We start from the raw sequence: 13,396 nt of genomic DNA, 5'->3' as shown, positions 1-13,396 counted from the left end.
CCGAGTCTGATACAGGTATGTCGTCATGCCCCATGTGCAGTGTTGGTGCCCAGTCTGGATTTGTTACATCCATTTCATATGCTGGTTTGCCTGCAATAATGCCAAATCATAAGCTACTCAGTCGACATGACGTGGTTCTGCAGCATCACACATTAGCATGTTTTATCTCATTATCTATGACCTCAGCACGTTGAAAATCACACTAAAAGCCTTTCAAGAGTGATATGAATTAATTTAGAACTCACCGGAAAGAAAATGCCGTGAGCAAACCAACAAAAAGCTGGGGATTGCAGAGAACTCGATATCCGCTCGTCTCACCGCTGCAATCCAAGCCTGACGTCTTTGTTTAGTAATATCGGATACATGGGATCCCTCACGTTGCCTCCAGGATGGAAAACGATGAAAAGAGAGCCCGTTATCCAGCTTCTTGCCTTCACGATCGTGTGATCTAACGTTGCAACCGACAACACAACACGTACGATCCATAGCTGAAATGGTATCCTTTGGCTGGCCTACTGTCATGGCGGAAGGGGGCATGGCCCATCTCCCGTGACATCACGCTCCAAAGCCCTATAGGTGGGAAAATGTACCATGTCGACCAATCAAAAATGATATGGAAACATGACATTTGGTTGTTTAGCAAAAGGGGGAAGTTTTAGGAGTGACCGGCAAGAGAGAGCGAGTGAGCGAAAGAGAGAGAGAGTTTTGATACGTGAGAGATTTGTGACGTTTACTGTGTTTGGTCTCAAGTTAGTTTGTTGTCTTGTGTATTTAGTGTGTAGCTGTTGTTTTGTTTTGTGTGTCAGTTCTACTAGTGATCGTCACAGTTGCTGCCTTAAAGCCAACAAAGGCAGATTGCAGTGTAAACGCTGAGTGACACACCTGCTGTCAGACCTGCAGGTTTATCCCTGTGCTGTTCTCATATGTGTTAGAGTGACACAAACTATTGTTTGACACCTGATTGTTCTGTAAATAGTTTGAAATGATTATATGAAAAACGTCTGAGCCTTGGCTGCATTTTTTGGTAAATAGTACCATATAACTTTGTTGTTTGCAAAACGTGTGCGTATTTTTAAAAATGTACAATCTCTATTTGCATTTCAAGTTATGAAGATGATTCGTTAAACATGTGTGTGGTTTTTACAGTCAAAATATCACTTTCTACTTGTATTTTAAATTTTGTCTGAATTTAGATAAATTGTGCTGATACAGTTGGTCAAAATGAGAAAATAACAGATTGGCAAGATAAACTGTTTTTAAAGGTAAAATATAGAGGCCACATCAAAAGTAGTCAAGAAGGGTTAAAGGCTAAAAGCAAAGTTGTCACCAAGTACTGTTTATATTTGTGTGTATTGCTGCAGCTTTTTTGAGTATTAATTTGGTGCCTTTGTGTGAAATAATGGTATTGTGAGTGATCCATATAGTCACAAAGAATAGCCACTTGTTTCTGTGCTACCAAAGTTCCCCGGCTTTCATTCAAAATGTGTTTATCGTCAGCACCTGCACATTAAACTACTTAAACATTATAAATGTCTTCAAGCTCACACTGAGGCCTGTGGGGTACTATCAGCCACTGAGACAGTACACACATTTATATGTGTTTGTATATGAATATTTCATACTTTAAGACTGCCTGTTTATTTAAGGGAGATGAACAAAATACATTGGAATTGTACAAAATAATATCATGGATGATAAATTAAATAGATTTTAAGTAGATGCTTGTGCATTCTTAAAGTCTTATATGTTGAACTGAACTATGTGATCTGTTCAAAGCCTTAATCTTAATTTGAAGTGAAATGTGCATTTTGAGTTTATACACTATGTATATAAGGCGACCGTTTCCTTTTGCAGTATTTTTGTGTGGTGTACTTTTCTATGTCTTAACAAAAGGGGAACAAAGGTGTTTAAGTTCACCTAGGATGATGTGTTTTAATTTTCACATGGTCTTGCTTGAATTTGACCCTGACAAAGGCGTATGAACTCTGTCAGCTGTTTGGAGTTTCCATTTTCTAAACTTCTACATTCTGAACCTTCTTCAGCTCTGAACAGATGATGAAACACTGAATGATTTCAAGCTCACACTTTGTCTAATAAACTTACATCTTTCATTCTTTATACAGATTGTATTGCTGTGATTTGTCAGAGATCAGCTGTGATTATCTGGCAGCAGCACTGAAGTCCAACCCCTCCCATCTGAGACGGCTGGACCTGAGCCTGAACATCAACCTGCAGGATTCAGGAGTGAAGCATCTGTGTGGTTTCCTGGAGAGTCCAGGATGTGGACTTGAAACTCTGAGGTCAGTCAGCATGTTTTAGTTGTGCTGAGATGAATATGATGTGAAAGTTGTGCTGACACTAAACTGCAGACATCAGGCTGATATTATACTGATCCACACTGAGGATCTTCATGGTAAAGTCTGTTTTCTTCTTCTCTGGTTTAGTCCATTGACTGCAGCAGAACAATGTTCACATTTCAAACCTTCAAAGAAGAAGAAAAATCCTCCACTGGATAATTCACTGTGAAACTCTCCAACTCTTCATTCCACCTTAAAGTCTGTCTGACACTGAAATCCAAAGCAAAATGTGCGTTTGCTTTACAGACAGCAGTCCAACACAAACATACACACATCATCCAAAACACAGTCCAACATCCAAATCTCCTCCACTGCCAGCATGAATGATGGGAAAGAGAAGGAGGAACACTCTGACATTCAGGGTTAGAATGAGTTTCATGAAGCAGACTGTGAAGATCAAAGCTGCATTAGAAAGCTTACATGAATGAATGAGTGGACAGAAGTGGACAGAGATCATCTGAAGCACTTCAAAGGCTTTAAATCAGCACATTTCTCTTTATTCTTTATCAACTCTGTTAGTTTCTCTCAGTTTTCTGTGGAATGAAGCTAACAGCAGGCTAATAAGATGCTGACCAATAGGTTTCTATTAAAGGTTGTAATTTGTATATGAAAAAGTGCTTTGGCTCAGCAGGGATCAGCTTACAGGTAGAATACAGCTGCTGGATGGGATTAGCATGTCATAGCTATCTACCAAACTGCTAACTGGGGGATTTCAGGCCATCTATGGATCATTTTTGCTAACTGTTTATTCAGCTTAGGCTCACAGGGCTGCAGCCTGTGCCCTAGCTGTCATAGGGCAAGAGGCGTGGTCCACCTGCACAGGTGAGCAGTCCATCACAGGGCCAACAGAGAGAGACAGAGAAGCACTCTCTCACATCCACACCTACAGCCAATTTAGAAGCACCAATGAACCTAAGCAGCATTTCATTGGACTGTGGGAGAACATCCAACCTCCACAGAAAGGCCAACAAGCTTCAACCTACAACCTTCTTGCTTTAAGGCACTAGTGCGAACCACTTTTCCCCATTTCAGCCCAAATCCTGCATCTTCCTGTTTCTGACTCCAGGCCAGCTCCACTAACACTTTCTCATCAGACACTGCCACCTAGTGGAGGAAGTCTTAGTCCCATTTGAAGCTTCAGATTACAGTTAGTTCCTTTACAAAGAGGTGGAGGTGGTGGGGCCACAGCACCATCATCACTGAGTGCCATAGGACACTTAACCTTTGTTTCCATATGCTGGGAACTTCCTGTTGTTCCAAGGAGGACTGGAAAATGTGTGAAAATCTCCCAGTCAGTTCCTCACAGCACACTTCAATCATTTCCCTCCCACAGCATCAGGACCAGGGCTTTTTCTCTCTTTGGTCCCACTAAGAGATTTCCACACAAACACCTCATCAGTGGGACTCTCAGAGCTACCAGCCCTTTGCTACAATCACAAAGCTCTTCATTGAAATCAATGATATCAAAGCTGGAATCAAATGAGTCCAAGTCTTCTGCTGATTCAGCATCACATTCATCTTTGCTCCTTGTTCTGCATCCCCACCATGGACTTCATTCCTTTCCAAGCCAGCCTTGAGTGTCCTTTATTCAGCTCATCCTCTGCTTTACTTTTACACCTGATTTTAGCTGCTTTATCTCTCTTTCAACAAGTTTCTGTGCCTCAATCTTTTTCTTCTCTCCCTCATAACAAGACAGCTTCTTCTGCCTGAGAACATGTTGGAGTGATTTACTAATCCAGGGCTGCTTATTGGGGAAAATACTTCCTGTTTCCAAAGTAATCCCCATTTTTCCCAGAAAGAAATGTAAGTAGAAATCGATGATCTAAGTGAGAACATGAGCCTTTAAAAAGTCCCAGTGGGAGCAGTCAAAGCAGTCCCTCAGTCCCAGTATAGAGTCTTTGGTCCAGACTGGAACAACTGTGTGCCCAGTTTGAGCTCTCTTCAGTGCTGTGACCTGACAGACCCAGAGGGGCCATCACATCACATTTAGAAGCTCCCCTAATGGAGCCACAACACATGTCCAACACTTAGTCTGTCTTGTTGGACCAACTGGAAGAAATGATTCAAGGACTTAGTCACAGAACAGAGATTCAAATCTCCAAAATCCAACTGGCTGCATCAGGACATATAGTCTGAAACTCTGCACAGTTTCCTGTTTGAAGCTGCTTCCTGTTGGCTTCAGCTGTTTGGAGTTTCCATTTTCTAAACTTCTACATTCTGAACCTTCTTCAGCTCTGAACAGATGATGAAACACTGAATGATTTCAAGCTCACACTTTGTCTAATAAACTTACATCTTTCATTCTTTATACAGATTGTGGAGCTGTGGTTTGTCAAAGATCAGCTGTGATTATCTGGCAGCAGCACTGAAGTCCAACCCCTCCCATCTGAGAGAGCTGGAGCTGAGATACAACGACAACCTGAAGGATCCAGATGTGAAGCAGCTGTCTGATCTTCAGCAGAGTCCAGACTACAGACTGGAGACTCTGTGGTCAGTAGAGTGATGGAGTGAGTGGGTGGTGCTGTCAGCAGTATTGTACTAAACACAGTCAGTATGAAACAAAGATCCAGTGTTTCCTGTAAAGCTGCAGCTTCTCAGTGAAGCTGTGAGAGGAGAATGGTGACAGGCTTCAGGATTGGACACAAACACTTCCTGTTTCTGACCTTTATGGTCACCATGGTAACGGCTGACACGCTCTGATCAAACGCTGTCAACAGCCAATCAGCTCTCTGAACAAAGCAGCACGCAGACCAATGACTGCATTCGTTTCCAAGTTTAAAGCAGTGAAGAAAACAGTCTGTAGGTGAGGAAGAATTTAGTGAGAGCAGATGTTTGGATGGAATTCCTCCAGTTAACAGCTGGAACCGTCCATCTGGATTGTTGGGCTTGTTGTTGGGGTTCCTACAGAGCTCAGAGTGGACACACCAAGGTTCTTCTAATGAATGAAAGTCCAAACTCAAACTAGGAGGGAAAAACATTTTCATCAACTTCAATAAAAATCCAAAGATTAGAAAAAGTGAAGCAACAATGAGTCCTAGTACAGTCCCAGCACTGAAGTCCCTGCTGCTCTTTATACTGGATGTGCTGCATCACTGACTGACAGCTGATGAAGAGTCTCTGGAAACACTCGTTTATCTCCTCTGCTCTTCCTTCTTCTCTCTGCAGGTGGAGCTGATGATGGTAAACAGGACGGTGTGTGTGCTGAGAGAGGAGGAGCTGTGTCCTGATGATCCAGAGAGGTTGAAGCAGCAGCAGCTTGTGTGTAGAGACGCTCTGACTGGGCCATGTTACTGGGAGGTGGAGAGGAGAGCTTCATCCAGCAGTGACTGACAGAGGAATGAGAAGAAGTGCAGATGACTGTCAGTGCTGCAGAGTGAACTGCTCTGAGAACAGCTCCACTGTCAGACACAATGTAGAGTCCAGCATCATCCCTGTGTGTCCCTCTGGATCTGACAGAGGATCATCAGTGTATCTGGACTGCTCTGCTGCTGCTCTGTCCTTCTACAGTCTCTGCACAGTCTCTGTCTGACTCTGGCTTCAGACCCTCCTGGATCAAACTCACCTGGAAAGACTTTCAAACATCACTCAATAGATTTGAATACAGAATATATTTGATATATACTGTAGATGTACTGTAGAGTTGCAGTTTGTCACTTGTAAATACAGTCTGTGAGCAGCTGTGAGCTGAAAGATCTTTCTAGAAACAGGAAATGTTTTCACTCTTCTGTTGCTTTTTCATATATTTCCACAACATTAATATTGATCCCACCTGTCTCACCTGTTTCATGCTTTTATACATAATAACAGGACACGTGTGATCTGAGCGCTGCTGTGGTTGCTGTGCTGCACGTCTTCATTTAGATAACAGAGACATCTAGTGGTTCAGAGGGAGAACTGCAGGAGGTGGAGCTGTGTTTTAGCGTGGAAAACTTTTTATCTTTTAGGCGCAGATACAAATATGACAAGTATCAGTGTGAGATACAAAAGGTCACATCAGTCAGCAGAGGGAACAGTGATCACACAGCAATGTAAGAATAGAAACATAACAGTGAATCTGGACATTTATACAGATGGAAGCAAACAAACAGGATGTAACACTACATTAAAGCCACAAATGGGAAGAAAACAAACACAAAGGAAAATATATTTGATCTCAGGAATCCAAATCAGATGCTTTAGAGCAGGGGTCGGCAACCCTGGGCACGCGTGTCGCAAAAGTATTCGGCCCCCTTGAACTTTCCCACATTTTGTCACATTACAGCACAAACATGAATCAGTTTTATTGGAATTCCACGTGAAAGACCAACACAAAGTGGAACGGAAATCATACATGATTCCAAACATTTTTTACAAATAAATAACTGCAAAGTGGGGTGTGCGTAATTATTCTGTCATGGAAAAACACACTGCCATCAACTGTTTTGTTTTTGTCAAAATCACTGTAATATAATCACTGTACCTTTATATACACGTGACTTATATTAATGCTGCTGCCCTCTTGTGGCTAAAGTGTAATTATGTTATTGTTATTAAGGAAAACATTTGAGAGTAACATGAAAAATGAGTCAGCACTTTGGCTTCAGCTTAAGAAATCCTCATTTTTATGTCATCAGTTATAGTTGCATGTATTCATTATCATAATTTAACCTTTAATATTGATGTTTTAAATAGATTTTGAGTAAATTAGCAATTTTATGGTATTTTATGGTTGTATTAAATTAATACATCACTAATGAATTAATTATTTCAGTAATTAATTAAAAATGTACATAGTCAATTAAAGAAATATATTAATAATGAATTATCCATTAATTTCATTTAAAAATTTTCAATATTTGTTTATATACAATTCAAATTAGTTAATTACATATTTAATCAATTATTGGTTTGTTTTCTATTTTAATTATTTTACTGACACATTTAATGAATTATTTAATGATGTATTTATTTAATTCACGTTGCTACTCCTGGCCTTGCATCGCTGTTCATAAATACATTTTATTTGTCAGCTTCACCCATCAAAGTCAGGGGGCGGGGTTAATGCTGATCAAGTCAAAACCATTGCTTTGGTCTGGTGGGCGTTCTTTTAGTGGGCTTTTCTGTTACGGCCTGCGTGGCAGACTATGATGAGGGGAAGGAGGACCCAAATGCTGGACTCTTTGATGAGGTCAGTGCGTTTATTTACAGTGATGCAAAATAATCCAAACAACAATAAATCCCCAGTGCGTTCCCGACTCTGACATGTCCTCTTGCCAGTGTTAGTGTTCTTTGTCTCCGCTCCTCAGTGTCTGAGCACCCCGTGCTCGCTGTCCTCTCGTCTCCACACTCCTCCTGGGGAATAACAAAGAGGCAGCCGTCAGCAACGCCACAATGCTGCAGACTAACCTTAACTAACTCGCCAAGAGACTAACGTGAAGTTACGCAATGATCCAGCATCGGAGACAGCTCCACCACACTCCTAAGTAGCTCCTCTGACGAGGCTTGATCAGCTGCAGGTGTGAGTAATTCTCCTCCGCAGGTGTGGCCAGGCTCCTGGCTGACACACTCACACACCTAGATACACAAACATGGAAACAGGAGACAGCAGCACCAAAAACACACATGTCCATAACTTCTAGACAAGAATGTAGTGGCACAATCTTTAACCTCCTAAGACCCAAACTCCTCCGTGGCATTCATTTTTAGTTTCTCTTTGATATTTGGGCTGATTGGGACCTGATGAATGTAAAAACAAAGAACTACCACATTTTTTGTTTCTGAGAAAAATGAGAGCCGCATATGAGGATATTGGTCTAAAATTTTGATAGCACAGTGGCAGTGTAACATCCTCGTAAGTGGATATCAGGCCCTTGTAGAGCAAAATGTAGTATTTTGGTCTAAACAACCCAAATTGTGATGTCCACATATGTGGACGCCAGGTCCTAGGAGGTTAAATATCTGCTCACTTTGTCAAAATGAACCTGATCATCTCTGATGAGTTCAGTGATGTCTGCCAGCTCACCTTGCAAGTGGTCGAGCTTATACCGCCGACAACGCGGCACACAACTTGTAAACCCCCTGCTGACTATCAGCTCTGGAGTTATTTGTTTATGTTAGTTTCAACTGTTCCTGCAAAAAGTAAGCACGTGTTACTGATAAAAAGTCCAATAGAAGCAAAGTCTAAACTTTGAAAACAAAAAACAAAAACCTGTCTGATTCAGATCTGATCTTTGGGGGGTTTCAATAAGCAGTGTGACCCGTGTATATGCATCAGGGGTGGTTTTGATTATCGATTTATTGATTAAAATCGATTCTGGCTTGGATAACGTGATATCGATTCATTAAAATCCTGAATCAATTTTTAATATAAATTTATTTTGGCCAAAACGCCAGAATCTCAGGTTAAACCTCCCAAAATTTCAACAACCACCAAACAGCTAAAACAGTAAATGAGAGCAGGAACACGGATTCTGCACAAAGACGTAAACACAAAGCGCGGAGCCGCCGACGCATCAGAATCAGTGAGATGTGACTTTCTCACCTGACGGCACGGACACGAGCTGAAAGCCGACAGCTCGCTGATTCTGATGTTTCGGCGGCTCCGCGCTTTGTGTTTACGCCCTTTTTGAGCTGATTCTGAAGCTGCAGGTTTGATGTCTCTCCAAACAATATTGAGTAAACCAGCAGAAAAGGAGCTCCAAACTACGCTTCACATAAACATCGTCATGAATTCCCTCTGATTGTTTTGCTGCCACCAGGATAAAATCACACTTCATGCACAGCTCTCTCTCTCTCTCTCTCTCTCTCTCTGTACTTCAAGAACAGTTTCCTGTTTTCTGCATTATTCGCTTGCTTGTTATGCACAAGTCTACCGTTCTTACAGCCTGTCGGCCGCTGTTTTTTTTTCTTTTACTTACTTCTGAAAACAAAGCCTCGTTTCTGCCGTTCAACACTGAACAAATTTAAACTTTTTAAAATGATGCAAAATTGCAAAACGCTCAGCTGTGTCTGTAATCAAACCTCTGTAACTTTGCTCTGCTTCACGTCAGCAGCATCAGGTAATGTTCATATGTTCATTAATGGTTTTCTTTTGTTTTTGATGTACTGCAGAATATTTGTATAAAATCCCAGGCCAGGAAAACCTTCATGTTTTTCTGTTTGATCCTCAGCTACTTTGACACAAAGGCATCTGCTGTGACGCTCACACCTTTGATAAAGTCTGGCAAGTGTCAGATTTCTTTTTATAGATATAAAAATATAGAAATGTACTGATGCATGTAGTAACTGTTAGCTTTAACTGTACAAGGCTTGTTAGACATAATGAAACACATCGTGCAGATTTCTGGATGTTAGACTATAATTTTTATAATGATTATTAATCTTGAGTCTAAAAAGTCAGTCGAGTATATCCAGGATATCTTTCTGTTAACTGGATTCACTGACACTAACACTGGGACCAGGATAAGCGGTCGCATGAAGCTGGTTATCAGCTGACAATCTTATGATTTAATTAATTTAATTAAGTTATTTAATTTTTCTAATTTTTCCTCCACATTTCCCCTGAAATGAAGGGATTGTGTTAAACATGCTTTAGTTCCTCACATTTTTCTGCATCTCTTTGTTCAACCCCCTGAATTAAAGCTGAAAGTCTGCACTTCAAACACATCTGAGTTGTTGCATTTAAAATTGATTTTAGTGTATGTACAGAACCAAAATCAGAAACTAAGTTCTCTCTGTCCAGATATTTATGGACCTAACTGTATAATCTATACAGCACGTAAAAAATGCTGTAAATAAAGAAGTCTGTGAAAATGTGGCGCTTAAGGTCAATTTAAACTGAAGTGATATAATCTTCTCCCCACAGTTTGAGTTTGTATTGTCTCAGCTGCAGACAGACTATGATATTAATATTATTAGTTATTAATATTATTAGTTATAAAGGACACCTTCCTGCCTTTAGTCTTATTCATGATGATTATTAGTCGTCTTCTAATGTCCACAAGTCTGTATGATGTGTTTCATAGTTTCTAACAAGCCTTTTAAACTTAAGTTACTGCATTGCTGAAACACCAACATCTGCTTATTGAACAAAAAAACAACCAAAAGACCACACATCTGATTTCATTTTTATTTTAATAGACTTTCAAAGATTATACCAGATAACTGGCCTCAGAATATAATTGAATAAACATTTTTGAAAACGATAACCTAATCCTGTCTTGACAGGCTGAGCTCTTCAGTATCCACCAACAGCATCGTCATGCTGAGTCAGACGTTTCTGCTCCTGCTGGAAATACTCTTCCTCTTTCCACATTGTACCAAATGTTTTTAAATGTTAGTTTCAATTTAAAATGAAAGATTAAAAAAGTGTAACACATATAAACATCAGATAATTAAGACAAGCGAATGGTTCAGTTCCACATGTGCTCCGCTGACACATTAAACTTCAGTAAAATGATGCAGTTATGAAACAACTTTAATCTAAAACAAACTGATTTGCTCAGGAGCAAAAACAGTGAAGTCAGTGACTGTAAGTGAGTGAGCTGTGCTGGTGACTGGATATCAGATTTCCAGTCATTAGAGCAGATAAGTGGCAGAACTATATTACTGATTTAATTTAAATGCAAATAGCCCAAATCCTGATTAAAGCATCAGGTTCACTTATAAAGTATTCTGTAGTTATCTTAGTGTCCATCGCCCTTCCCAACATGGGAATAAAGCAGCTGTGAGAGAATTAAACATGAATGAATCAATGGTACGGAAGTGGAGGAAGCAAGAAGAATGAGCTGAGTAAAGTTTGACTCATGCGACATTTTTGTTTCGCTTAATGCGCCTTATAATCCAGTGAGCCTCATGGTCTGTAAAATATGGTGCATTTGCAAATTATGTGCACAATATTGGAACTAAACTATTTTATATTGACAAACAGCGGCCCGCATTAAACTGTGACTGTCACCAGGTAATGTGGGCGTGTTTGCTGAATAAGCAGCAGGTGTTAAACAGCTGACAGGTGAACAGGATGCATGCAGGTAAACTCGAGGGCCCTTCGAGCTGATCGGTGGTGTCGTGAGGAGAATTTCAGCTCATTATTCATGTTACAGAAACACAGAGGTACGAGACCAGGCAGAAGACTTTCTGATTATTTGTTTTTAGTTAAAATAATTCCATTGTTGTCTAGTGATGGTGTGGTAAAGCTCTGTGAATGTGTCCAATTTTTCCGGCTTTGTTGCTTCACCCAAAGGCAGATCACACAAAGTTTAACTGCTTATTATGAAGAACTGACATCTGCTGGTCATTTAATGTTCAGCAGCACTGCTGTGAGAATACCTGTAGGACACATACCAGTGGATATGTGAGCACATGCACAGCTGCAGGGCTAGAAGGGCCCAAATGAATTAAATAAATAGATTCTTAAATAATTAATTAAATGTGTTATTAATTGATTAATTACATTTATTTAAAAATCATTAAATTTTTAATTAATTTATTGTAAATGTTGGAAATGAAATTATTTGGCATTAAATCAATGATGTATGTATTTAATAAGTATTTTGAACTTAGATTCCTGTCAACTCACAATCGACACAAACACAGTGAACACAAAGCTCCAACTGTCTGACAACAACAGGAAGGTGACACATGTGGAGGAGCTTCAGTCACATCCTGATCATCCAGACAGATTTGATGTTTGTGAACAGCTGCTGTGTAGAGATGGTCTGACTGGTCGCTGTTACTGGGAGGTCGAGTGGACGAGAGAGGCTTGGATATCAGTGAGTTACAGAGGAATCAAAAGGAAAGGAAGGAGTGATGAGTGTGTGTTTGGTGGAAATGATCAGTCCTGGAGTCTTTGCTGCTCTGATCATTATTCCTCTGTGTGGCACAATAACAGACAAACACCCATCTCCTCCTCCTCCTCCTCCTCTGTCTCTAACAGAGTAGCAGTGTGTGTGGACTGTCCTGCTGGCACTCTGTCCTTCTACAGAGTCTCCTCTGACTCTCTGATCCACCTCCACACCTTCCACACCACATTCACTGAACCTCTTTATCCTGGATTTGGGTTCTGGGATCCATCGACTGGTTTCATGAAGGGTATTTCAGACTTTTTTGGCACACTTAGGTATGAATTGACTCTGTGTAGTTAGTCTTACCTGTTAGAGAAACAGTTCAGTCTGTTCATGTCTGTGTCTTTCACTCAGAAACACATGATGAGATTCATGGATTCAGTCAGTTGATGTTTTAAACTAAACGATTCACAAATTATTATTCAACACAAGTTTGGTGAGCAGCAGGGCTCATCCTGCTTTTTGTTTTTGTGCATTATAATGATGAAATAACTTTGTCATGTCTGTGGTGGCCTTTGGAGAATTAAACCATCCTGTAGAAACTAGATATAAATGTCATATTTTCCAACATTGATATTTTTCTGTGTTTCAGACGACAATGAAAAGATAAAGAACAGTCTGTAAATCACAAGTTATCAATTCAAATGATTATTAAAGCCACAAGAGAAGCTTCCTGTTATTTGTACCACTCACCTGGTCATGTGATCCAGCTGTGCAGCCAATCATAACTGCCATCACTTTCTACTTTGATATTTCCATGGTGAATGGACTGATTCTTGTTTAACACGTTCATACTCTGATGGATGCATCGGAGAGGGTTAGTGTCTTGCTCAAGGATACTTTGTGTGCCAGCTGGAGCAGTCAGGGATTGAACCACCAACCTTCTGATCATTAGATGCCTTGCTCTGTCTCCTGAGCTACAGCCATCATCAAAGCTCTTTCTTAAATCCTCTCTGAGAGGAGCTCAAACACGAGGAAGAGACGAAAGTGAGGGAAGAGAGTGGACTCATTAGTAAAATGAAAAACAGCCAGACAAGTGAGGTAACAGAAACACTATATATAGCAGCGGTCACCATGGCAACATCAATGTCGGTTGCTACGTATTGTACTGATCCTGATCTGTGAGCCTCATATCAGGATATGCTGTTGTTTGTATTTGTTTGCATTGTTACCATTTTTGTGTCTTTTTTAACAAACTACTTTTATCTTGCCATCGTT

The 13,396-nt window shown here is 40.4% G+C and overlaps 1 protein-coding gene across 1 annotated transcript; it reads left to right on the top strand.

Moving 5' to 3' along the window:
• The first annotated feature begins 11,869 nt into the window (after positions 1-11,869).
• Positions 11,870-12,478, top strand: LOC146675662 (stonustoxin subunit beta-like). The gene has a single exon (XM_085400648.1). The coding sequence runs from the start codon at positions 11,870-11,872 to the stop codon at positions 12,476-12,478; it is 609 nt and encodes a 202-aa protein (XP_085256774.1).
• The last annotated feature ends 918 nt before the right edge of the window (positions 12,479-13,396 follow it).

Source organism: Rhamphochromis longiceps, linkage group LG3, assembly GCF_057381845.1.
Source record: "Rhamphochromis longiceps isolate RC_006_pf linkage group LG3, R_longiceps_female_GT1.1, whole genome shotgun sequence".
In the NCBI taxonomy this organism is placed as follows: domain Eukaryota; kingdom Metazoa; phylum Chordata; class Actinopteri; order Cichliformes; family Cichlidae; genus Rhamphochromis; species Rhamphochromis longiceps.
The sequence above is the reverse complement of the archived record's forward strand: the minus strand, read 5'-3'. Positions and strand labels throughout refer to the sequence as shown.